The sequence below is a fragment of the Lissotriton vulgaris genome, chromosome 6, assembly GCF_964263255.1.
Source record: "Lissotriton vulgaris chromosome 6, aLisVul1.2, whole genome shotgun sequence".
NCBI classification, from domain to species: domain Eukaryota; kingdom Metazoa; phylum Chordata; class Amphibia; order Caudata; family Salamandridae; genus Lissotriton; species Lissotriton vulgaris.
Genome location: NC_141694.1, coordinates 209,195,069 through 209,221,754, shown reverse-complemented (window position 1 = coordinate 209,221,754; position 26,686 = coordinate 209,195,069). Strand labels below are relative to the sequence as shown.

Here is a 26,686-nt window from a genome sequence, read left to right as displayed (position 1 = left end):
GTTTGGGTTTTGGGGTACAGGGGTATTTTTAGGTTTTAGGGTTGGGTTTGGGTTTTGGGGTACAGGGGTATTTTTAGGTTTTAGGGTTGGGTTTGGGTTTTGGGGTACAGGGGTATTTTTAGGTTTTAGGGTTGGGTTTGGGTTTTGGGGTACAGGGGTATTTTTTGGTTTTAGGGCTGGGTTTGGGTTTTGGGGTACAGGGGTATTTTTAGGTTTTAGGGTTGGGTTTTGGGGTACAGGGGTATTTTTAGGTTTTAGGGTTGGGTTTTGGGGTACAGGGGTATTTTTAGGTTTTAGGTCTGGTTTTGGGGTACAGGGGTATTATGTTTTAGGGCTGGGTTTGGGTTTTGGGGTACAGGGGTATTTTTAGGTTTTAGGGCTGGGTTTGGGTTTTGGGGTACAGGGGTATTTTTAGGTTTTAGGGCTGAGTTTGGGTTTTGGGGTACTGGGGTATTTTTAGGTTTTAGGGTTGGGTTTGGGTTTTGGGGTACAGGGGTATTTGTAACTTTTTTTTACAAATAATAAAATTAATTTAATTAATAATTTTATTTATTTAATAAATAACAAATAATTAAATTAAATAATACATTAATAAATATTTACATTATATTTTAAAATTATTTATTATTATTATATACTTACCTATACTTACGTTGTAATGGTATGCGTTGTAATAGTATGTGCGTTGTAGTGTTTTGCGTTGTAAAGGTATGCGTTGTAAAATGACTTGCGTTGTAATAAATCCGTTGTAATGGTATGCGTGCTAAAAGTATGCGTTGTAATATCATATATCCCATTGTGCAGAATGGTGTGACTTATTCATTGGGGGTAGGACAGCTCTTTGATGTGGTGTTGAGATAGGTTTGCACTTCTGTTGGACAAGAGAGAAACTGAAGAATGGCGGGGCGTGTTACCCAGAAGAATTCCAGTGGATAAGAAAATTTGGCCCAGGCTTTTCCTTTGACATTTTTATTTTCTATCGGAAAATAAATTAAAAGGCATCCTTATGCTTTTAGGTCATTGAGTCACCTTAACACAGTCAACCATATTTATTTGTAGTGTAATGCGTAAAAAAAAATTCAAAGGGGGTTTCACAGATTCTAAAACACTCCTTTTGTCTTTATAAATCAGTACTCTAAGGCTATTCAGCTGCCTCTGTTCTCCTTTGTTGAGGCAGCTTACCTGGTCAACGAGAGGTTGCCAGGGAGCGTCAACAAGTATTCAGCTGTAAGTAGCAACTATAAAATTGTACAAATGTTAAATGCTACAGATTTAAATCTAGAACAGGCAGCACATACTAAAGAGGGATGTGGATATAAGCTTTTGTAAAAGTAAGAGGGTAGCCTTGGCGGTTCGGTGAAAACTAGAAAGTAGTTAGATAGTGTGGACTGGGAACTGTTGTACCTTCCTCGAAGATGTCAAGAGCATGTATTCACAATCCTGGCAAGGACCCTTTATTTGTTGCTTTTTCTTCTCAGCTTTAGAAGCCCAGGAATTATAGAACAATCTTATACGGGAGAATGGCATGTGCCCAGAATGCCCCTGTAGTCTTGGTCTTTTAATAGGACTCAATTTTTCCTTTTCCAAACATACTGACTTGGGGGTGACTTGCAGGCAGACGTGGATGTTAGGACCTGCCATGCTAACTATAAAGCACATGAAGGGTAGATATATGATGGGTGCCCCACAAGATCCTACGCAGCAAACTCCTTCAAAGTGATCACTCCATCAGTGTAGCCACAGGAAACCTTAACGAAAACCTACAAAGGGTGGCAAGACGTGGGGCCACAGTCTAGGAATAAGTCTTGTCTCAGTGGAAGAGCATGCACCTCACCGTCTCTCCCCTGATGCTCTTTTGTCGAGTGGCCAGTGTAGACTACTCATAAACTCTAACCGGTTCCTCTGTTATGGTGCACATTCTCTTTCTGTTAGTTTACTTTTTTCTTCCTGCTGTAGAACTTATGACTGGAGAGAAGGAGATGAACTTCTACTGATAGACTGGTTGCTGATTTGTGGCCTGCTGCCTATTTCTTCTCCAAGTTGATTATTCCAGCCTATTCTTGACACTCCGTTTTACTTACTACTTCCTTTTTGTTTGATGGTCATCTTGGATTCAAGCTGCAAAATGTTGTAGACACTTAAGGATAGAAAAGATTTGTTGGCATTCAGTTATGTTTCCTCCAATTAACATACCATAATGTTGTTAAATGAAATTCTGTTTGCTAGCATTTTTGATGTGTTGATTGGCTGGGAGTTTTGTAAGCGAGTAATGTTTTTTGATTTGTTACACACATGGATGCTAAATTAATGATTTCTCATATTTTTATGCTGGCTTTGTTTTATGGAACTATTTTTTTCCCCGAAATACTCTCTGATGAATGATTCTGTTTGCTATTCTTTTTACAGCTATTTCTTGTAATGGCTACCAGCACCCATGCTCCGTATGAAAGGATTTCTTTGACAGCCGGAAAAAGCTTACGATTCAGCAAGTACCGCCACACTGACCGAGAGTCCCACACAGAGGTGATATGCGACAAGTGCCCTGCAGGCACCTACGTGTCCAAGCACTGTACAGCGACCGACCTAAGGGAATGCAGCTCTTGTCCAGAGGGCACATTCACAAAACATGAAACCGGTATAGAGAGATGCCACGCCTGTAGGTCTTGCACACTACCGCTGGTGGAACGTACTGCCTGCACGGCCTTGTCTGACCGGGAGTGCTCCTGCCCACCAGGTTCATTTCTGTTCAATGAGACCTGTGTAGGTCTTTCAGTGTGCCCCGTTGGATCTGGTGTGAGGCGCAAAGGTAGCGAGAGTGAAGATGTCCGCTGTAGATTATGTGCCCCTGGTACCTTCTCAGATGTGCCTTCTAGTGTCCTGAGGTGCAAGAACCACACTAACTGTGTGGAACAAGGACTGGTCATCATAGAGCCTGGAACTAAGGAAAGAGACAACATCTGTGGCCCTTTGTCAACAAATTCCAGCGGCATAAGCAGTGATGTTTCACCTACAACCAACTCTACTAAAGGTAAGTTCTGAACAGACAGTGTTGTCCTCAACTGAGGGTTTAGATTTAATCTTAATTAAATATAAACAGGTGAAACAGTATTATATTAACAGGAAGGATGCTTTTATGCAGTGCTTAATTTGTATTAAAAAGATAAAAAGTACCAAGGCCTGCCAGAAGACCACTTCAGCTTGCACCACTCTTTGCCCCTACCACCACTGCCAATGATGGTATTAACAAAGCTACCAACCGCCACTCTACAAGTGTGACAATTCAGAATATTCCAAGCCCCCCAAAGCTATAAGAATGACTTGGGTGGCAGGTATTAGTCATTTTAATGTGTTTTGAATTACTAAACAACGGTTGCGCTCGTCTGTAAATTAGGAAGACCGCACCACCATGGGGCAGAGTATCATATGGGCCAGTGTTGACAATTTTGCGTCGGTGTCGAGCACCAGGAACCACCAGCTCAAACGAAGCACTGATTTTATCATATTTTATTGTTTTGAGTTTAGCATTGTTGAAATGCGCTATTTGATGGGACATGTTTAACAGTAAATTAATTAGGGCATATCGCACATTTATCCAGCAGCCAGTAGACGTAATTCCGCCATCAAAACTGGTGACCGCTTCCATTACCTTGTGCTAAAGATGAATGTAAACATAATTTAAGGTCCAAAAATGAACTATGTAAACTTTGACCTCTACAATTTCAACTCTAAATGCTAAAACTTTGACTCCCTAACTTATTTATTTCGGCTTTAGAAGGTTTGTGCTTAATTGTATTCATGTTTTCACAAAACCATGTCCGTGAAACCAATTTAATTAACTTGTTTTTAAGTTGATAACCACTCCCCATGCCATACATGTAATCTAGTAAGCACTTAATAATCTATTTAATCAGTTAATAAACAAAGATTCCCTACGTAAAAACCTTACTTTTTTATAGGGTAAAATGTGATTTCACTTTTTTGTCGTTTTTAAAAGTCGGATGTTTTACTTGGGTCAAGTTTTGTTGGCTTTGTGGAATTGAATTTCTACGGAACCATCAACATTTCTTTGTAATACAAGCTCATAAGAGGATTAGTGTTCTTCTAAGAATGTGCATACTTGGCCAATGTGAATTATACTGCATTCTGTGCATGGCGTGCAGGGCGTGTGGTTAATTTCGAAGTAGAGCGTCTGTTATTACCGCGAATTTATTGGTACATTAATTATCAGTCAGTTTAGTTTCGGTTTTTAGTAATTTACTAACTTTTGCAATCTATCTTGTTGCGTGCCCGTTTCTTTAATTCTGCATACCAATAAAAACGAGCTACGTGTAAGAAAGTATATTCCTATGTAACCATAGAGCACAGTTATGTGCTGTCACACTTACTTTCGGATCTTGGGATGTGCATCCTGGTACTGGAGGAGACTAGAATATTTTTTGCACAGCATCAAAATAATTTTATTGGAAGCTATGTTCAGCCCCTGCCTCACGCTGCACCTGTTGCTCCAGTCCAACTTCAAACACACCTGCTAACATTGTGCTGCTATTGGCCTCCCAAAATTGTTCTGCGCCTCCAGACACACCTACTGCGCTCCTCACTACCTGCCAACACACCTGCTGCCGCTATGCTCCTGCCCACCTGCCAGTGTGCTGCTAATGGCCTTCCAAAACTGTGCTCCTGCCCTGCCTCCGAACATGCCTGCTGCTACTGGGTTCCTAAACGCCTTACAACATCACTGCTACTGTGCTCCTGTCGGCATCCTAACACGCCCCTGCTGTGGTGCTCCTGTCGGCATCCTAACGCACCCCTGCTACTGTGCTCCTGTCGGCATCCTAACACACACCTGCTGTGGTGCTCCTGTCTGCATCCTAACACACCCCTGCTACTGTGCTCCTGTCCAACTGCCTGAGGACAGCAAAAAAAAAGGTTTGGATTACTAAAATGTTAAATTGGCAACTGGTAATTAATCTGGGCCACAATACAATCCATTGTTTTTGACCACTATGCCTCATCAGACATATGCCAGGCCAGCTCTCTTCCAGTCTAGTTTTTTTATGAGTGGGAACACAAGCAACCCTAGACCGAGTTGAGTCTGTATAGGCCTTGTCAAGAGGGTGTAGCTAGAGTCCTCTAGGACCGTGAACACAGGGGGGTGACTGTTCCTGAAGAAAGACAAGCTGGCCTATTTGGTCGCTAGAAGGACTGGTGAGAGAGACTATCTCATAAAGTAGGTTGGAAGTGAGAAAGGCGGGGGAATTCCTCCTTTTAAAAAAAGTGCCCTCACACACCCATGCGGCTGTCATGCTTCATCATGGGGTGTTGCTCCTCCTGGGGGTAGCGCTGCAGTCCCCCACGGGCCCCGTGAGAGGGATCTTTGTCGGAGTTCTTTTTGGAGAAATTGTCTGTAAGTTGCAGCTTTAGTCATGACACCACAAGCTTCGGACTCACGTATGGCATACCTCTAACACTGAGGAAAACAGTAAAGTGATTGGTACAATGCTTGAGTTAATCGTAGACACTGGTAATTACTCTGAGCTGCTATCTAGTCCATGTTTTTTGCCCACAATTCCATCTCCGACAGGAACCAGCCATTTGCAAATTAGCCAGGCCATGTCTGCTCTGAAGTTGAACACGAGCAAATGTAGAGCTGTTTCTAATGCCTATAGGTTGTCCAGGTTAATGATCTGTTTAGCTAGGTATCTTAATATTAAAGGAATTTACAGACAATTGAGGTACTCCCTTGAGAGGCCCTGTTCTTGTTACTAGCATGTCAATACATAATAAATAAAATAAAAAATACTTTAACCCCTTCCATGCTGGGCCGTTTCCGCCGCTGTGCGGTAAACAAAAGAACAGGGGCGGGCCATGACGAACCCCAGCCGTCATCAGCACACGAGCGCCGCAGAGCGTGACGGCTGGGGTTCGTCACCAGCATGGAAGGGGTTAAAATGTGCTGTGCAAACACACCTGCCATTTGTTGTTGTACACGCCATGACAGACGCTGTTGCTGCATTTAAAGCCCTGATTCCATTGTAAATGGAAAACTGGTTTATTTGCTTGCTGTAGGGGTGGAGCCAGTGTAAACAAAACAAAAAATCTCTTCCGACTATGCCTGATGAAACAAGTGTTCACAAAACGATCTAGTTTGATAAAAGGAGTAAGTTAGCGGATCACCTCTATATGAAGATTAGAGTACATTTATTTGGAATACCATCCCATTATTAGGACTGAAAAGAAAAGGATACAGTACATTGGAGATTGGGGGTAAAAAAAAAAAAAACGGACAAATTATCACGTGAAAAATAATTGCATACATGGATCAGTGAGAATAACAACACAAACTATGCTTTTTCAAAGGATGTAAATCCGGCTTCCCTCTTATATCTTTGCTATTTAAATGTCTAATTGGATCTTTTAGTGAATGTCTTGTGACACATATTTTATGCACATAGAACCTGGTGGGTGAACAGGACTGCAAAACATTATAGGCCATACATTGTTACCATCTTAAAATATCAAAACTTGAGGTTATAATTTATTAAGCTGATTCTGTCAATATCTTCCCCCTAGTGTGGTCACAAGCTCAACTGTGGTAAAAGTGAAGTGTTGCTGTTATGCAGAGGATATTTTGTGTGATTTTGATTAAAGAAAAATTACTCTAACGAAATCAGACCAAATATTTAGACAACCCAATTCTTAGGTTTGGGTCCAATATTTGCAATTCAAAATGTTGACAATGCCTTTAGCTTTCTTCATACAGCAATTAAAAGATAGGCTCTACTTAATCCTGGCCCATGGGCTTAAATAAGGTCTGTTTTGCCTACGAGTTAGAAAATATTTAGCAGTGTCTGTCTACTTGGATTACGAATGTACAACAGCCAATTGAAACCATTCTAAAAGATTTCCTTTGGGGCTAGGGTAAACCAGTTGCTGACTATCTATATTATTCTGTGGCTCAGATGTGAGTCCAATCAATAGCACATTACTTCAAAAGAAGAGAAGTAACCATCCTGCACTGAAATCTTTATTTCTTATGAAATAAATGTACTTGCGGAATATGACTACCAGTTGTCATTGTGTGTAGAAAATCAGCCCGGGAAGCTCTGTCTTCTACAGCAGAGAAGGAATTGCTAAAGAACTTTCTTCCTGGGAGGTCCTCTATTTGAACAAAAACCTACTTCACTAAATAATATCGCTGCTGAGGACTTCTTGGCTCAAGGGAAACAGTAGGGTAATCCAAATGTGGCTGACATTGCATGATTTTGACTACATTAGACACATGATTGAAATTCCTGACAATGAGGCCAGAAAATGTCAAATGAAACTCTGCACAAGAAACCTCTTCCACTTCCCAGGTGCTTCTTGGCATCATGGTATATGAATTGGCAGATATAGTGTCCACCTGTTGCTCATGAAGGTAAACAATAAAATTATACTGCTTTTCTAGTCAACTTCAAAGGCCTAGATTATAGAAGGTTGCACATTTTAGAGCAAAACTTTTCCACAGACTAAAATTTGCTTTGATCTGCATGTAATCGCGATGCAGCGAAGAATTACCTGGAAATTGTACAAAATCTGCAACTTAAATTAAACCATAGTCTTCAAGAACCTAATTTTGTAAGAAATACAGTAGTGATATTGGCTCCTTCTCACATAAAGTGTGATATTTATGAATTCATGTCTCCTGATGTTGAACATCAGGATCTTTTTAGTTACTGACATCAACTCAGCTTTGACAAAAAGAAATTCTGTGGATTTAGTGAGCCATCCTGTCCGGAAAGATGATTATTATGAACGTTTTTTAGAATCTGTAAAGAAACCCAAAACAGAACTATGGACTCGCACATTAGAAGTCGAAAAAGTAAAATTTTGAAATAGGGGCCCGGAGACACCTGTGATAAAGAAAAATAAATTTAAAAAAAGATATGCCCCTATTTAATTATTACAGTGATGGAGTTGTATATTGCTTGTGTTTTGTGTTCTGTGCATTTGATTGTTACCTTTGCCAGTGATGTGGTTAGGGAAGTTTCTAGATGGTCTTATGCTTGCTCTCCTCCATATAATACTTCATTGCCACCAAGAAGTTGCCACCGCTTTTAACTAATACATTTAAAGTGTTGAGACACAGGATCAGTGCCATGTGAATCTCAATTGATAGTGGCCCTTTGTCAATAAAGAAAACTTTATCAGACATAATTCAAAGTCATACCCATAAAGGTTTATTCAAATCTCAAACTCTTTACATATAGCAAAAAGTAGTTCGTTAATCAAATTTGCAAAGCGCATCAGTAATGCAGCAAATAATTCCAGTTGCAAGAGCTAATAACAGAAAATTACCCTACAAAACAAGTAAATAGCCCAAAAAAATTGTAGTTCAGCAAGAAGAGTGGTGTCTGCCTTTGAAAGACTGGCAGATCTACCAAATAGGTCACATTTTAAAGATATTAAGAGTGAAAAGCACACTCTCTACATGGTGAGATCTGCCATCTTAGGGATTTTCTAATAAGGTTTCATTTGAGTAAGTGTTATGATGGAAAGAAGACTCTTGAAGTGATTTAAGAAGTTTATTCCATAATAAAATGAAGCACCACCAGCTTCAAGACTGGAGGCTCCGGCTGGCTCCACACAACTGTCAGTCTTGATTCCAGGTCCGATCATATGTTCTAATCTGGAACATACTGATCGTGCCAGGAATCAAGACTCCTAACAAAACATCTCATGCATGCAAGCACGAGGAAACTACATAAACAACAAATATGTAGCACATCTTCCCTCTTTAATAAACAATAAAAAAACACTTCATTTAGCTAACAAATTTGTTTTTGATGAAGGCAACAAAATCAGGCATCCAACCTGGTTTTTTCCTATGATGTTTACCAAGTTCTTCGTTGTTAATAATATTTTCAGAAACATTTGTAGGGTCAGGTCTAAGTACAGAGCATTCAGCAGAATGTTCCGAGCATTCAACAGGATCTTAATCATCTAGACCGTCAACTTATCTGGGTTCTCTTTCATACTTAGAATAAATATTTCTGTCGCCCTTGAGAACAGCAATTCAGTTTAAGTTCCAAACTTTGTTATTGTCAAGTCTGACAGAATTCTTAAGAACCTCTACAATTTCAAATGGACCCATGAATTGGCTTTAATTTTTTTTTACTTTCCAAGGTTTCTTCACCTTGACTAGCATGCCAACTCTTACAATGGGATCATGTGCTGAGCCCTTCTTCTTATCATATCGTTCTTTATTGATTTTTTTAAAAAATAGTTTAGTACTGCTAATAATTTCATAGTTCCCTTACCTGTGTCCTAATCTCACGGAAACGCTTCCTTGCACAGCGGTATTACGCCGTAATCACTGCCATTAGGGCGGGCCGGTCCCCGCGCTTTGTTTACTTGGGGCGCCATCTTGGGTGGGTCGAAGTAAGACTCCTCAGCTATTGGCTGAAGCCAATCACGTGGACTGGCTAGAGGCTGTACTCCGGTGTCTTACTTAAAGCGGGTAGGTTGAGAGGCTCATTCTCTGTTTGGATTTCGTTGTGCACATCGCGCTTCTCGTAAGAAGCAGGCTGTTACTGGATATTTTAACCAACCCTCTTTTTGTCGTTTATTTAATTTAATTTAGTCGCATTTCCCTTGTTTTTAAAAATAGTTTAGTACTGCTAATAATTTCATAGTTCCCTTACCTGTGTCCTAATCTCACGGAAACGCTTCCTTGCACAGCGGTATTACGCCGTAATCACTGCCATTAGGGCGGGCCGGTCCCCGCGCTTTGTTTACTTGGGGCGCCATCTTGGGTGGGTCGAAGTAAGACTCCTCAGCTATTGGCTGAAGCCAATCACGTGGACTCGCTAGAGCCCTTCATAATTAAATGGACATGACGCGCAGCGTGTACGCGCATCGTGGACGCCGCAATGACGCCGGAGTCACGCCAGAGTCCAGCCCGTCTGCGCCCGTCCGCGCTGAGGACGCGCTGGACGACTGGACTCTGGACTCCGCCGCTGCTACATCCCCTCTGCTTAGCTATTCCCGTCAGGATATGTTGCGTCTAAAACCCCGCAGATTAGGATGTACGCACTCTCTTGAACCAGATGACCTAGTCCGTCCTCTGCGTTGTGGCTGTTCAACCAAATTCAGGCCTGCCAATCCCCACTGCTTTTCTCCCCCTGGGTACTCTGGTGCGACTGGGCCTACAACTACGGTAGTAGAAGGTATCCTGGTTAATGCCCGTTCCCTTGTTAAAAATAAGATTATGTTTAGGGAAATGGTTTTAGATAGAAAACCAACCCTAGTGTTCATCACTGAAACTTGGGCCAAAGATTCATCTGGTCCTGATCTAATCGAAGCGGTCCCTGAAGGGTACTGCCTGACTAGACTGGACAGACAAGGTCGAGTGGGAGGTGGCATAGCGATTCTCTATAAAGACCACCTTCAATGTCACACTACACCTATTTCTGATTTCCCGGACTGTTTCCAAGCCCTTTATTTCACCATAAAGGAAGCACAGTGCCCTTTTTTCCATGGAATCCTAATATATCGACCGCCAGGCCCACGGACTGATTTTACTTTTAAACTTCTTCAGGCCTTGGAACCATATTTTGGTCGAGAAAATCTCTCCATCCTAGGTGATTTTAACTATCACTTAGAACGACAGGATGTCTCTGACACCTCAGGACTCATTGAGGCTCTGGCTTCCTGTGGGCTTATGCAGCGAGTCAGTGGGGCGACTCATCGGGCAGGTCATACGTTAGATGGCATCTTTTCGAATGACCATCGTATAATCACTAAGGATCCGGTGCATTTATCTTGGTCCGACCATTTCGCAGTTCCATTCCATCTGGAATACCTCATGAGGGATGGAAGTAAAAAAGGGAATCATGCAATGGTCACGGCTAGAAACCTTAGGGACATCAGCAGCCATTCCTTTGCGCCTTGGGCTGCTAGCTTTTCAATCACGGGTATGGACAATGTACATACCGCAGTTGATCATTTTGAACAGGTTGTTACCGAAGCTATGAATGAGCTAGCTCCCATACAGACCCGACGCCGAGCAAGGAAGAGACCCTCTGCTCCGTGGTTCTCCGACTCCCTTAGGCTCCTCAGGCAAGAAGTGAGGAGGAAGGAGAGGCTTTGGCATTCCAGCTGGGACTTTAAGAATAAAGAAGCCCACAAACTCCTTGTCAGGAAATACAAGGCTGAGATTGTGCAGGCTAAACAAGATTACTTTGTAACCCTGACCACCTCGCTCTCCTCCCCGAAGGAGCTTTTCAAAATTGTCGACGCGTTAGTCGACTTACAAACTCCTGACCCTGTCATCCCTTCGCAGGACTTATGTGATAGGATTGCCCTATTCTTCCATACAAAAATTTTGGACATCCATCTTGCTCTTGAGAAACAAAGAGCTGGCATCAGTGTTTCTAATGCCCTGACTCAGTCGAATCCGCCCATCGTCGATGCTCCTCTTCTAGGCACTCTGGACTCCTTTCCACCACTAGAACCACAGGATCTTGAAGTCCTGCTTAATAAGATCAAATCCGGTTCCCCTTTGGATACTTGCCCTCTGAAAATCATCAAGCAGTGCAAGGAGTCCTTCTTACCACCACTGCTAGAAATTATGAATCTAGCAATAAGAGATGGTGTCTTCCCCTTGGAATGGAAGAAAGCGGTAGTAAAACCCCTGCTAAAGAAGGCCTCCCTTGATCCGGAAGTCCTGAAAAACTTCCGGCCAATTTCGCTGCTTCCCGCCCCTGCGAAGATGCTTGAGGCACATCTGAATAAGCATCTCGCCGCTTTTGTAGAAAGCTCGGGCTGTCTTGACTCTTCTCAGCATGGATTCAGGAGGGAACATAGCACCGAGTCGGCCCTCACTGTCGTGCTCGATAACATCCGCACGACAGTGGACAGAGGCCAGACTACCCTCCTGGTCCTGTTAGACCTAACTGCGGCCTTTGATACCCTCTCTCCCTCAGTTCTTTCATCTCGTCTGGGGGATGTGGGGGTGAAGGGCGCAGCTCTAGATCTCCTGACTTCCTTCCTGACTGGGAGGGAACAAAGAGTCAAGATGGGTGAGTTTCTATCTCCATCCCGGCCTGTGCTATGTGGGGTCCCACAAGGGTCGGCTCTTAGCCCGACCCTATTCAACATCTATGTGACCCCACTGGCCAGACTAATAAGAACCTTCGGGATGGAGGTAGTATCCTATGCTGACGACACCCAAATACTCGTCTCTCTCTCCCATTCAGATGTGCAGACCGTCTCCAAATTTAGATCTTGTATGGAGGCGGTTGGTCACTGGATGATTCAGAACTCCCTCAAACTGAATGGGGAGAAGACTGAGGTGATGGTGTTTGGTGGGAACGAAAATATCTGGTCCTCTAGTTGGTGGCCTGACTCGCTAGGTGTGTGCCCTTCCCCCACTACATCTGCAAAAAATCTTGGGGTAATGATAGATCCTGCCCTGGATATGGGTAGACAGGTGAGCAGGACCATCTCCACCTGTTGGGGCCTTATCCACACCCTGCGAAGGATCAGGAAATATCTTTCTGTGCAGTCCAGAAAGCAAATAGCGGTCGCGCTCATTGGCTCACGCCTGGACTACTGCAATGCGCTGTATGCGGGGCTAAATAAGACCCTCCTACAGCGCTTGCAGGTTGTCCAGAATGCCGCGGCCAGATTTGTTCTGGATGTTCCTAGACGCTCCTCGGCCACTTTGGCCAGAAAAACGCTGCACTGGCTTCCTGTGGAGTACCGAGTACGGTTTAAGGTCCTGTGTATGACATACAGAGCCATCGCAAGGAACAGTGACTCTGGAGTGGGTTCCATCATCTCCCACTACATCCCCGGAAGGAATCTGCGTTCCTCCGGGAAATTGCTTCTCTCAGCCCCTCGTGTGCGAAAAGCTAAATGGGGTGGTAGGGCCTTCTCTACTTTAGCTCCTAAGTGGTGGAATGATCTTCCTTTGGATCTCAGGTCCCTGCCCTCCCTGCAGACCTTTCGCGGCGCTTTAAAAACCCGCCTCTTCTTACAGGCCTATGTGTAATGATGATTGATTCAGATTTTTGATGTCATTGATAGGCGCCTTGATACCTTCGGGTTATTGTCTTGCGCAATATAAATTTTTATCAATCAATCAATCAATCATAGCATGATTCTGGACCAGATTTTCCTGGACTCTCGTGAGATCAACATTAGATAAAGTAGAAGGAGCTAACCACACAGGATTACATTTAGTTCTGGGTACCCTACCTCTCATAATCTCAAAAGTAGAATGCCCAGTCATGACGTTAGTCGAGGTCCTGAACATCCACACTGTTTTGAAAATTAGTATTTCCCACTTCTCATCTCCCCCAATTTGAACTGCACTCTTGAGAACCTTATTGAACTGCTCAATAACATCATTCCCACTGGGGTTATATAAATAAGTGGTGGAGTGAACTATACCAACTCTCTTAAAATACGCTTTGGCTTTGTTTGATCAAAATTGTACGCCATTGTCAGTAATCAGACGCACTGGTAAACCTTCCTCAGTGAAAGTCTCCTCCAAGAAAATCAAAACATTGTGTGTATCTATTTTATCTACAATTTTGAAAACAGGCCATTTAGAAAATACATCAATAGCCGCTATAACATATTTTGAATTTGGACCTACTGGTCCATAGCGACGGTATGCCAAGGGTAATCCGGGATCACATGAACACCTAAATTAGGCTTAAGAGTAACCAAGGTCTTGTCCGCATTTGCACAAGCAATGCAGCTCCTAACAAAACGTTCAATATAAATGTCCATACCTGACCACCCAAAACAATTCTTTACTTTTTGCTTAGTTCTAACAATGCCAGCATGACCGTCATCACCACGACCAACAATGTTGTGTCTGAGTTTACTTGGAGGAATGGCTCGGTCACCCCTCTTGAGTACACTATTTACTAGAGAAAGTTCATTTCTTATTTCCCAAAAACACCTGAGATCAGAATTAATGTTCCTTTTTTGTGGCCATCCCTCAGAAATGTATTTACCAACCTCCCTTAGTAAAGAATCTTTCTTGAATTCCTCACACCACTCCACCTGATCAATAGGTAGGGAATCCTCATCATGAACCAAGGCTATATGAAAATTATTCCATTCATTGTGAACATTTTCCTTGAGAGGTAAAGGTGTTCTGGATAGGAAATCAGCAGTTGCATTTTCCTTCCCAGCAACGTAAACAACAGTGTAAAGTTTGAAGTCGCATGGACATGCATGCTATATGTGCTGATGCTTTCAACATGCCTTCAGTGGTCAACAACCGTACCAAAGGTTTGTGATCACTCTTGACCAGACACTTCTTGCCCCACACAAATACTCTAAAATGCTCAAGAGCCCACGCCACAGCTAAAGTCTCCCTTTCTATAGTAGAATACTTTTCTTCAGCAGGTGTAAGCGCTCTTGAAGCATGAGCTATAATACATTCTTTCCCTGAGTTAGATTTTTGTGCAAAGACTGCCCCTAAACCCTTTGAGCTGGCATCTATGGTAACAATATATGGAAGTGATGGGTCAAATCGCCAAATTGTTATAATGGAAAGAAGACTCTTGAAGTGATTTAAGAAGTTTATTCCATAATAAAATGAAGCACCACCGGCTACAAGACTGGAGGCTCTGGCTGGCTCCACACAACTGTCAGTCTTGATTCCAGGTCCGATCATATGTTCTAAGCTGGAACATACTGATCGTGCCAGGAATCAAGACTCCTAACAAAACATCTTGTGCATGCAGGCACGAGGAAAGTACATAAACAACAAACATGTAACAGTAAGCCAATAGTGAAACAAGAAAATGTGACGCATCAAATAAGAGCATTTAGGAACAACTACTTTCATGCATAATTAAAATAGGGCTTTCGTAGGAAATAAGGTGACATTTACACAGTGCAATTAGTTAGAGCAGACACAGGCAAAGGGTATTGCTTATGTTGCAAAATTCAGGATCAGTCAGGATATGACTTCCTTCTTGAGGAACATCCAAACTACATTTCAGCTCCGCTTATAAACCCCACCACAAAATTCTATTATGTGTATTTCTTTTTGTAAAGTAAAATTACAGAACAGCATCATGAACGTAGGAAACCCATTCATGCAATTTTTAAATCCGCATTTTCTCTATCCGCATTTTCTCTGATACTGCAAACAGAGTCTTAATGCAAGCTGACTTTGGCCTAGTCTTGTCAACTGAATCCTGCCTATGCTAACTAAAACACATTTAAATGCAGCATTATTTTCTGTTTATAAAAAATGCTAAAACAAAACCAACCCTCTACTCTGCCCTTTCCACTGAATCTAATACCTTTTAATCCTGTAACTCTTTTTACTTATGTTGTCCATCCACAAATTTTGTCTTGCCTTGAACTTGTACTGTTTTAGCTTTTGTTATCTTGAATTAATTCTGGTGTTTTATTGTCATTTAAACGCCAAGGGTTTGTTGTTTATACGTTTATGCTACAATTCTCTATATTATGTTTGAGTCTATAAATAAAAATGAACAATTAAACATTTTATGCAGAGCAGGTCAAAATAGATCTCTGACATTATTAACAGACTATCACCCAAAAAAATGACCATTAGAAAATATCCTACTTGCTGATGCTCAGAATGTGTATAGCAACACTTGAGCAATATATTGGTAAGAAATTACTAAAAGGTATTACTAAAGACTCAGTTACTTTCTTGTTACTAAGCGTCAGCTGAAGGTCAGGATGTTCTGTGAGATCACAATGCAGATGATCTTACTGAAATGATAAACACCCTGGCTTTTGATCCCTACTCCAGGCATGGCTGTTCACATGTCCACCTGCTTTATTTTCCTGGCCAACTAAAATTAGATTTAAAATGTAATAGTTGGCCAGTTTTTATTTTCAGCAAGGTCTTATCTTTAGACCTTCTGAAACCTTTACTCCCCCCCCCTCCCCTTTTAATATTGAATATTGTTTTGTTTAATCTATTCTACATGGGCTATATCAATAATCTATCTCCTTACCCGCAGGTGTTCCTCATTCAGGGCCTGCCTTTACCGTATCTGTAAGACCAAATGTGTCAACCTACGTTGCCGAACCAACAGGGATCCACAATGTCACCTTAAAGAACGAGACTGGTGGCCCAGGCATGGGGGTCGCAGTCACAAGAGAGCCAAGACACCAGCAAAATCATCATCACAAAAAACATGCATTTATAGCAGGTATAAGCCTTCACTCGGCAGGAGGTGTCACTGGAAGGGAAGGAACAAAGAACTCCGCTTTCAAGCCCACCAAGAGAAGTCAGCCCCGGCAGCATGTACACCAACATTTCGACATCAACGAGCATTTACCCTGGATGATTGTTCTATTTTTGCTGCTAGTTCTTGTTGTGATTGTTGTCTGCAGCGTCAGGAGAAGTTCACGCACACTCAAGAAAGGACCCAGGCAGGATCCCAGCTCCATCATGGAAAAAGCCGGCCTGAAGCAATGTACCACTCTTGCCCAGAACAAAGAGAAATGGGTCTATTACTGCAATGGACACGGTGAGTGGAAAATACCTTTGGGAATGTTTCTTGGCACTTTTCAGCAAATTTGTATCTCGGGTACATTTTGGTATCATTTTTGACATCAATAATGTTGCTGGTATAAAAAATACACTATCATTTCGCATTCGATTATTTCACCTGGTCTTGTCTGGCACTTGATGTATGTTTTCTTCTCTGTCAAAAATCTTGTCTAATCTTATTTCAAAAGGTTTGCCTTTTTTCCAACATTATTTGTGCTACAGAACTGTTTTGCAGGCTTACTTATCCCATAACATTTCCATGCATGACAAATGGGTTAGAATCTTTCACCAAGCAAAGAGTTAAGTTAGCATCCTAAATAAAACTACACTTCGGTGGAAAACCTGGTAAACTGGCGGGTGCGTTATTCTGCACTGCCACTGTGTACAGGCAGGCCGGGGCAAGAAGCAAGCTATGGTAGCTGGGGAGGCTGGAATTTTGGGTGAGGGTAGGTGCGAGGTGGATGTGACTGCAAGACAGGTGAGGAAGCGGAGGCCGTTTGGGGACTAAGAGTTGAGAGTAGTTTCAGAGGAGGGCATGGGTAAAAGTTGCTAATGTTAGGATAAGAAGCAGCCCGAAGAGGTGGTGAGGTTGTAGGACAGGAAAAACGATGACCAGAAGAGACGAGTGAAGAGGAAGTAAGGCGCTGGGCTCGAGCATCATTGTTAGGTGGACCACAATCGTTAAATATCTGAATTAATCTTTAGGTAAACCGCAATATTTACTTTTCTCTACTTTTGGTGTTAAATTGAATTAACAAAGATGTAGATTTGCAAAATCGATTATAAACCTGCTTCTTAAGGTTACAATGTACAGGTCGCCTACATGCTATAGTTTTTTATGATGAGCTTGGACTATGCAGGTTAAAAAATTAGTTGTTTGCAGTACTCTTAACTTAAACCCAAATGTAAAGCTGTCTGATCCACATGTCCGCAACATCTGGGTACACTAACTATTTTGTCAAAGCTGTCGTAGGGGTCCTCTGGCATTTACACTTCAGAGGGTGCATATTTAAAAGATGCGGGTTTATGGGTGCGGTGTTTCTTGCATCAATATCTAGGTGGCTCTTTAATGCTTTCCTGAAAGTAGGAGCAGGTAGAGTTGAAGATAAAGATACAGGAATATTTAGGAGCAATTTAACACTTCATAATAACATTTCACTGTTAGTCAGAGTGCGCCCATTCTGTTTTATGTTCTCTAAATAACAGTTTATAACCAGTTTAATGGTATTCGATTTGCAGACCATAGAATAACAAGGCTGGGTTGGCCTTGCATGGATTCGAACGTATGACCGGCAAATTACCCTGGTGAGCCTTTGACTTCTTAAGCCATCTTTCTGCCTGTCCCAGATAATGTCTTAGGATAGGCCTTCGGATAGATTGAAGTGTTGGTTTTCATGTTCTTTGTGAAAAAGTACACCCTGCCATTAAACAATGGACAAATGTTAAACTAAGTAAAAATGTGACGAATGTGCCGGGCAGCTTAGTATAACAGTTATATTACCTTATAGTTTTTGTTTGTATTATTGCTAGATCAGCAGGCATGTGAACAACATAGATAGCAACTATTAGTTTGACATGGGCGGGTGGTTTACATAGCATCCTGCACTGTTCTGTTTGAAGCGCTCAAGCCTTTCTTCACAAACACCAGGCGTGCAGTTGTTAGCCGTTTAGGACCACAAATGTGTGCGTATGTCAGACAGAGCAGTTGTGGAAGATGTTGGCGTAGTGTATGAAAAAAATCTTGAAAATACTCAACCTGCGAACATCACTTATAGTTCTCAAAATCTATTTGTACAACAAAATAGGTAATAATAATGCTTTTGTTTATTTTAAATACTATGTGATAATCCTTGATGTCCCATGCTTGATATCTCTGGAGCTTAGCGAGCCTGTTGATCTGACTTGGCATGTCTTTTGAGAGGCAACACACTCTCCAATGGGATGTGCATCCTCTTACTTAAAGTAGAGCCACTATTAAATGCCACTTCCACTCCAACCTATGCTGAGTAACTGATCCTCACGACCTAGTGACTGAGATGCTGGAAAATCTGGAAAAGTATGGAAATAAGATCCAGAAGGGCAGGAGAAGAGCCCAGGCAGGCTTTATATGCTGCTTGGGCCAACTTGATTGATTACTTGGTTAGTGAATTTGTACAGTGCAGTTACCATAGCTGACTTGTCTCTTCTCCATGGACTCCACACAAAGGTACTTCGAGCTGCAGTGGGACATGACACTATAGAGCGGTACAAAAGGGGGTGGTGATGGACGGAGCATCTGAACCAACCAATCAAACACTCACACCCAGTCAACAGATCTGGGTTTAATCCATCACCGTTCTTTAGCCCACTCTGCCACCCCAGTTCAGAAATGGCCATATGCAAATGAGTCCGACCCTGTGCCTCATGGGAACAGTCCAGCGTAAACTGCCAAGCCATGCCTTCCCTGGACCGGATTCAAGCTTCCTAGGACCGGTTTATGGCATTACAGCAGTCTTCAGCCAAGCTTGCTTGAATCCAGTGGCAAAGTGAGCGAGGGATTTAGGCCCAGATCTCTGTACTGGGGTGAATGTATGACATTGTTCTCCATTGTGTCCATCAATTGTTGTTTTTGCATTTGTCACCCCGAGTGGGACGGGTATGCTCAGACGTGAGCCCTGTGCTCTCCATGCCACTGGAATCAAGCTATCCAGGCTGATGAGGGCTGAAAGCCCAAAACCGGTCCTTGGATGCTTGTTTCCAGTCTAAGGAGGACCTGGCTTGGCAGTTCGGGCTGGACTGTTCCCATGGGGCACAGGGTCAAGACTGATTTGCATATGGCTGGGTTCAAACTGGAATGGCATGGTGAGCAAAAAAACGATGGATTTAGGCCCAGATCTCTGTACTGGGGTGAATGTATGACATTGTTCTCCATTGTGTCCATCAATTGTTGTTTTTGCATTTGTCACCCCGAGTGGGACGGGTATGCTCAGACGTGAGTCCTGTGCTCTCCATGCCACTGGAATCAAGCTATCCAGGCTGATGAGGGCTGAAAGCCCAAAACCGGTCCTTGGATGCTTGTTTCCAGTCTAAGGAGGACCTGGCTTGGCAGTTCGGGCTGGACTGTTCCCATGGGGCACAGGGTCAAGACTGATTTGCATATGGCTGGGTTCAAACTGGAATGGCATGGTGAGCAAAAAAACAATGGATTTAGGCCCAGATCTCTGTACTGGGGTAATTGTATGACATTGTTATGTTATGTTATGTTATACTTTTATTTGTATAGCGCACGGCTACTCAGAAAGAGTGTCCCGGCGATTTATGCAGGCAGCTCAGCGTAAACAAACATAACAATCTAAAACAAAAACAAAAAGGAAAAACAGCCTAAAGGTTAAAAAGCCAGGTCTTAAGGCTCTTCCTAAACAGGAGCAAATTGGGAGTGCTACGTAGAGTCAGAGGTAAGGAGTTCCACAACTGGGGGGCCCTGAGACTGAAGGAACGACCCCCAGTGCGAGCCTTCCTCACTCGAGGGACCACGGCCGTGAACAGGGATTCCGACCGCAGTGAACGAGCCGGGCGATAAAAGGCAAGCCTACGCTGCAGATACCTAGCTCCCGAGCCAAAAAGTGCTTTATGCACCAGAGTCAAAGTTTTAAACATAATCCGCTTCTGGATAGGCAGCCAGTGGAGCACCTGTAACAACCCGGAAGCTCTCGCTGGGCCAATGAAGGCCATAAATGGCGCGAGCCGCGGAGTTCTGCACCACCTGCAGCCGCTGAACCAGATAGTCCGGGAGCCCTAAATATAGGGCGTTGACATAATCCAATCTGGAGCCTATTAAGGCTTGCACAGTGACCTTTCTATGCTCTTCTGTGAGCAGCGGCAAAAACTTCCGGAGCATCCTCAGGATGCCAAAACAAGTGCCCGTCAGACCAAGAATGTGTGATCTTAGCGTGAGGTTGTTGTCAAACTTGACTCCCAGATTTTTGGCCACCTGAGATGGCTGAGCAGGGGGACATATGTCCACTGGCCACCCTTCGCGCCATTCAGGGTCAGTGGCGCAGCCAAAGAGCAAAACCTCAGACTTGTTGGAATTGGCCTTGAGGCTACTCCGCTGGAACCAATCAAAGACCATCCCCAGGCAACCCCGGATGCTCTCTCCATCAAATGCCTGATCTTTCCTGCAAGTGAAGAGTAGTTGCGTGTCATCCGCATAGGACAGGATCTGGGCCCCAAAAGACTCCACCAGTGCCGCCAGTGGGGTCATAAAGATATTAAGAAGAGTCGGGCTCAACAAAGAACCAAGTGGAACTTCGACTCCCAAAGGCGGAATCTCCGCGGAGCTCGGGGAGGCCCAGACCGTTTGTCGGCGGCCCTCAAGAAAAGATGTAAACCATTTGAGCACCGTCCCCCTAAGACCGATGTCATAGTCTGGCGAGAAGCGCCTCGTGGGGGACGGTGTCAAAGGCCGCCGACAGATCTAGCATGGCCTTGCCTCCTGCGTCCAGTGTCTCCCGAATAACCTCTGACACCTCCAGGAGTGCCGTCTCCGTGCTTAAATTGGGCCGGAATCCGGATTGCGAGGGGTGCAGCAGGTCATTCGATTCTAGAAAACTAGAAAGAACGCCCTGCACATGCTTCTCCGTGATCTTGGCCAGAGCCGGGAGGAGGGAAATTGGCCTGTTATTGGCCAAAACCCCGGCATCTAATCCAGGCTTCTTAAGGAGGGGGATCACCATAGCCCTTTTCCAGGCCCGAGGGACCCTCCCCTCCCGCAAAGACACGTTTAATAAAGGATTGACCAGTGGGTTCACCACCGGCGCCATCCTGTCCAAAAATTTGGCCGGACAGGGGTCTAGTGGCGAGCCTGATTTAAGACTGGCCAGAAGGACAAGGGAAGCATCGATGGAAACAGGGGGGAACTCCGCCAAGACAACATCTGGCGTGGACGATGGAACAGGTCCCACCCCAATGCTAAGAGACCCTTCATTGGGCCTCTCTGGAAAGGAGGCCTGGATCGATTTGATCTTATCCGTAAAGAACCTGGCAAGATCGCAGACCCGCGACTCAGATGGCACTATTTGAGGCAGATTAGATCTAGGAGCCGTAAACGCCCTCACCACAGTAAAAATCTCCTTGCATGAGTTAGAGGCCGCCTCTATCCTTCTGGCAAGATATTCCTTTTTAGCACAGAGAATGTTGTGATGGTAGGCTTTAATCGCCAACCTGTAAGCAAGTCTGGCCTACTCTTCATACTGAGAGCGCCATGCCCTCTCAGCCACCTTACACTGGCTACGATCGATACGCAGCGCCTCTGTAAACCACGGCGCAGACAATCGCTTGGCCATGGGCCGAGGGGCCATTACAGGGGCCAAATCATTTAGCCTCTCTACCAGCCAGCCCTGCAAAGCCTCTGTGTCCAGCTCCAGGTCACCCGAGAGGGGGCACGGGTGGTCGACAAGCGCCTGAGCTAACAGCTCAGGCGTCACTCTGTGTAATGCCCTAGAGGCAGATCTAGGCTGTACAGGGGGGGCGCTGGGTAGTTGCTCTCTCCCCAATATGGAGAACCTGATCAACCTGTGATCAGACCATAGCACCGGGAGAAGTTCAATATCAGCTAGAGGGATCGACGAGAACACTTGATCCAGGGTGTGTCCCTTGTCATGAGTGGGGCCAGTCAGAGCAGGAGCAAGGCCCAATGGGGCAGTAATGTCAAACAATTTGTTTGAGTCCGAGTCCTCAGCTACATCCAAATGAAAATTGAAATCACCTGCCAGCAAACAATGCTGCGCAGACAAAGCCAATCCAGAGATGGCAACCTGGAGGTCCTCGAAAAAAGAGCCCACAGGTCCTGGAGGTCTATATACCAGCAGCCCTTTAAAAGCTTGATGCGAAGTCAGCTTGATAGTGAAGGCAAGGGACTCAGAGCCTACACTAGTGTCCAACATTGTTCTGCATTCTGTCCATCACCTGTTGTTTTTTTGCATTTGTCACCCCGAGTGGTGGGACGGGTATGCTCAGACGTGAGTCCTGTGCTCTCCATGCCCCTGGAATCAAGCTATCCAGGCTGATGAGGGCTGAAAGCCCGAAACCGGTCCTTGGATGCTTGTTTCCAGTCCAAGGAGGACCTGGCTTGGCAGTTCGGGCTTGACTGTTCCCATGGGGCACAGGGTCAAGACTGATTTGCATATGGCTGGGTTCAAACTGGAATGGCATGGTGAGCAAAAAAACGATGGATTTAGGCCCAGATCTCTGTACTGGGGTGAATGTATGACATTGTTCTGTATTCTGTCCATCAACTGTTGTTTTTACATGACACTATAGAGTCAGAGCTTTCAGATCGGAGCTGCTTCATAATTCTTCATTTGTGTCTCACCTTGTGACACAAAGTGAGCACACTCTCGGCTTATCACATACTTTGTAAAGTCACTGGACAACTCTTGGTGGAACGGGTTCTTGTTCTAGACGAAAACCCATCCAGAATTCAGTATATGATAGTGGTTTTTCCATTGGTATACATTATGGTAAAGTCATCGACGTTGGAAACCAGGATAACTGACACACTTGACATGAGTGAGTAATGTAGTGCAAATGGAGGGCATAGTACATGACATTATAGCACAAAATATGGTGCATACCAAAATTCTACACGTATTAGCATATGTTCTTCACTCTATTCTCCCGTCCTCATCTGCCCAGAATCTTTGTAAGGCAATTCCTTTGCTGTACAACAGACGGAACATTCATGAAAACATCAACAATTGGTCCAGTAATGATGCATTTTGTGCAAAAGGACTTTATTCAACTTGACGTGAGTGTAACCAACGTTTCAAACGGGATGAGGCTGGACTGATAGCCATTCCCTGTCAACGGAACGGGTCGTTACTATGATCCTTGGAATACCTTGATTACAAGGGACTGAAAAATGCCCTTACATAAATTGATTCTTATTTTTCTGTTCATATAATTGGTCCACTGCATTTTATTATGCGTGCAGCATGGCCAAGTCTTTCTTTATGGCTATTGCACAAAGGCCTGGCATGTTACTTACATTGTGCTAGCCTAAAACAGAATAATATTAAAAAAATGGATTTGGATCTGTGTACTAAGTTGCAAAAGCCTCGAAGCCCTCAAACAAAATCCTTCGGACATTCGGTGTATTACAAATAGGATTATCACAAGGTGTTTAGTATCTTGTGGAAGGTTATCTTACAGTCCCATTATATTTTGGGTAAAGCTGTGCTGGTGAGCTTGTCACCTGACCCCAAATGTTATACCTTGCAACGAACAATGTTAAGCGTACCATAGTTGAAGCATATAGCCACTTTTCCCCTAACTCCTGTGATGCTACCAGCAGTCCACCCACTTCACGCCTTTCTCCTACCTTCAAAACATAAGCTAAGGTGATCCTACTATTGATTGCAGCTGGATGTAACATTAATTACGATTAACATCTCTTCCACAGTTTCTTTTCCTCCACTTCCCCTTTTCACTCCCAAACCTCTTCTCTGCATTTCCAGCCCCTGACCAACCCGTCCTATCCGGCCGTAGGTGGCGTAGGTGAATCTAAGGATCATTGACAGCTTGGCAGCCCTATGGAGTAAGTTGAACAAAAGAGTTTTCCCTAACAAACCCAGAAAGGACTGGGAAATATAGCAACAATCAAAAGGGAATTAGTTCCTTTCTGTGGTTCCACAGAAAGGAACTAATTCCCTTTTGATTGTAGCCCTATGGAGTAGACATGTAATCTCCCATCTCTCCTCCATGCTTTCACCCGGCCACAGCCTGGCAACCCTGTTTTCCCTCTGTCCTGACAACTCCAACTCCCTCAGGTAAACATTGATGCTGGATAGATCAAAAGGATGCTTTCAAGCTATGCACCTCATCTCACCTCTGTCACATAGGCTGCATCCTTGCCTGCCCTTAACATATAACCTTAAATTATCCAAATGCCTAAAGCAGTCAGACTGAACAGGGATTGAGTCTCCTTAGCTCTTTTGCCCTTCCCCACCCACCTCTCCCCATTCTTGTCATGACAAGGAAACATCACCCGCAGAGTCTTGCTTAATGTTAATGGTTTGTGTATAGGATGCCCTCCAACTGGTTTAAAAAAATTGTTGGTGCTTTCAACTAAGTCCTTGCACCATGGGGTTAGAAATCCAATCTCTGCGGCTTTGAAGTAGTGGAGGCAGATTGTGGGATCCTCCTTCCTCATGCCTTCTGCCTCGACCCTTCTTGCTTCCATATACTTCTTCTAAACCACCTGTATCACACTGAGGACTGCCCCTCCTTGAGCTACTAATCTTAGATCATCTGAGTATTAAAGGTTGCCACATAGGTGGAGAAGGATATCCCAGTCATTCCATACCTTATTGCTCCATCTCCTTTGTCCCAGCCCATGATGTTTGCATGCCAGCTGGTCTTGTCTCTTCATTGTAGCACATTCTGTTGTGGTAGTCACCTCAGATTCTGTTTGATGTCGACAAGCACTTGCTGCATTAACGTACAAGGATCACTGATTTATGCATGACCTTTAGCTGCTTAAATGTCTAGTCCCATCCATTGGTGTCTGAAGAGGCAAGAAGCCACTGTATGGATAACGAAAACCTCTGTGTGTGTTTCAATTAAGTCTTCACAATAGACGGGGTACAACGAAATAATGCACAAACATTGTCAGCACAATCTTGTGATCCAGGTCTCTTCAGCTGTTGCAACTGCGTGTACAGTAGTACGAGTCTACCATAGTAGGTCCATCACATTGACCGTTGTTGACCATGAATGTTCTAGGTCTTGCCCCTAAACATTCTTCTGTAAAGAAGCTCAATGAGGGCAGGGAAAGATCTACAGGTGAATCTACTGGTCACATCACAGGCATGCCAGTATGTGGCCCACCGCAGTCTTGGGCCTCCGAACCACTTGGACTGTATTGTCTGCACAAACAAGGTGTACGAGCAAGAATCTAGTCTGTTACGTGTAGATTCTGCTCCACGGGTATCATTGGCTACAAACCAGCAATGTTTATTAAGCAAAAGTATGTCCCGTTTTCAGTCCTTCTTAACCTGCTTCATAGCATAGCACTGATCCCACACTTTGCGCAAGCGTGTCCTTTGGTGGACCCTCACAACAATTTGGGCATCAGTCTGTCCTGTGTGAGTCTGGGCGTGGCAAGAGGGGCCCAAAAGTGTTTTACAGGGTTTGTGACCCCTGCCTAGTGTTTGGGATCAGAATAAATCCCTAGTCGCAGTTACTTCGTCACTTCCGCAGTCTAACGTGAGGGAAATCGCCAGGCCAAAGTAGTAAGCAACCCGCTGCTGGGCAAGGTGTGCCTGTCTGGCATAGGTTAAATATTGAAGGTAGTTCCCTGGTATGAGTCGGTGGCAAGCCGGGCGCCTTCCTGCGTGCGCAGGGGTGTGGACTATGTCGAGAATAGAGGGAAGTTCCCTGGCAGTGAACCATAAACGCTTGGGTGCAGTATAATCATGGGAGCTCTGTGATGGTTTCCACTCAGTGAGCCAGAGGTGTTTTTGTAAATACACGCCTTGCTAATAAGTGTGTGTGTCAACCATGAACTGCACCAGACCGTGATCTCAACACCTAAGAGCAAGTAGTCCTCTTGTGTCCACATGAATGACCATGTGATCTTCATATGCACATCACACAAGAAAGCAAATGGTAAAAATCAATTATATATATTCGGGTAGCACTGTTTTAGTAATGGGTCCCAATCGTTAAGTATGTCCACATGCATTCTACAGTCTATTCTGAATATCGATTTTACATATTTTATATTTGTATATATTTTCCAAATAAATATGTGGGTTTATAGTTATTATGGAGTGAGGCCGATATGTTGAGAATTGAGTTAATAGAAGGGGTGTTATCCAAGAAGGCAAAGTTGCATGGAAATATAATGTAAAACAAATTTAGATTTTCTAGGGTAGTGTAACGACCCAAGAAAAGCACACAATTGTGCTCCGTGTAAAGGCCTGTTCCATTTTGTTAAGGAAACCCTGATATTTATTTGCGCTGTCCGGGGAAGGGTATATTCACAGTGAATCTTGTGTTCTCTGTAGGAGAAAAAAGAAATAAGTTTGCATGCACAGCTCCACATTTACACTTGTTTTAGCCGTGTGAATTTCCATATTGTGAGAAATCCATGCA

The 26,686-nt window shown here is 43.8% G+C and overlaps 1 protein-coding gene across 1 annotated transcript in view; it reads left to right on the top strand.

The window, feature by feature from the left end:
• The window catches only part of TNFRSF21 (TNF receptor superfamily member 21), a 193,856-nt gene that overhangs the window by 56,347 nt on the left and 110,823 nt on the right, over positions 1–26,686 (top strand). Inside the window, exons 2-3 of the mRNA XM_086926249.1 lie at positions 2,407–3,028; positions 16,014–16,526. Coding sequence (XP_086782375.1) covers positions 2,407–3,028; positions 16,014–16,526 — 1,135 coding nt within the window. The remainder of the gene's footprint in view (positions 1–2,406; positions 3,029–16,013; positions 16,527–26,686) is intronic.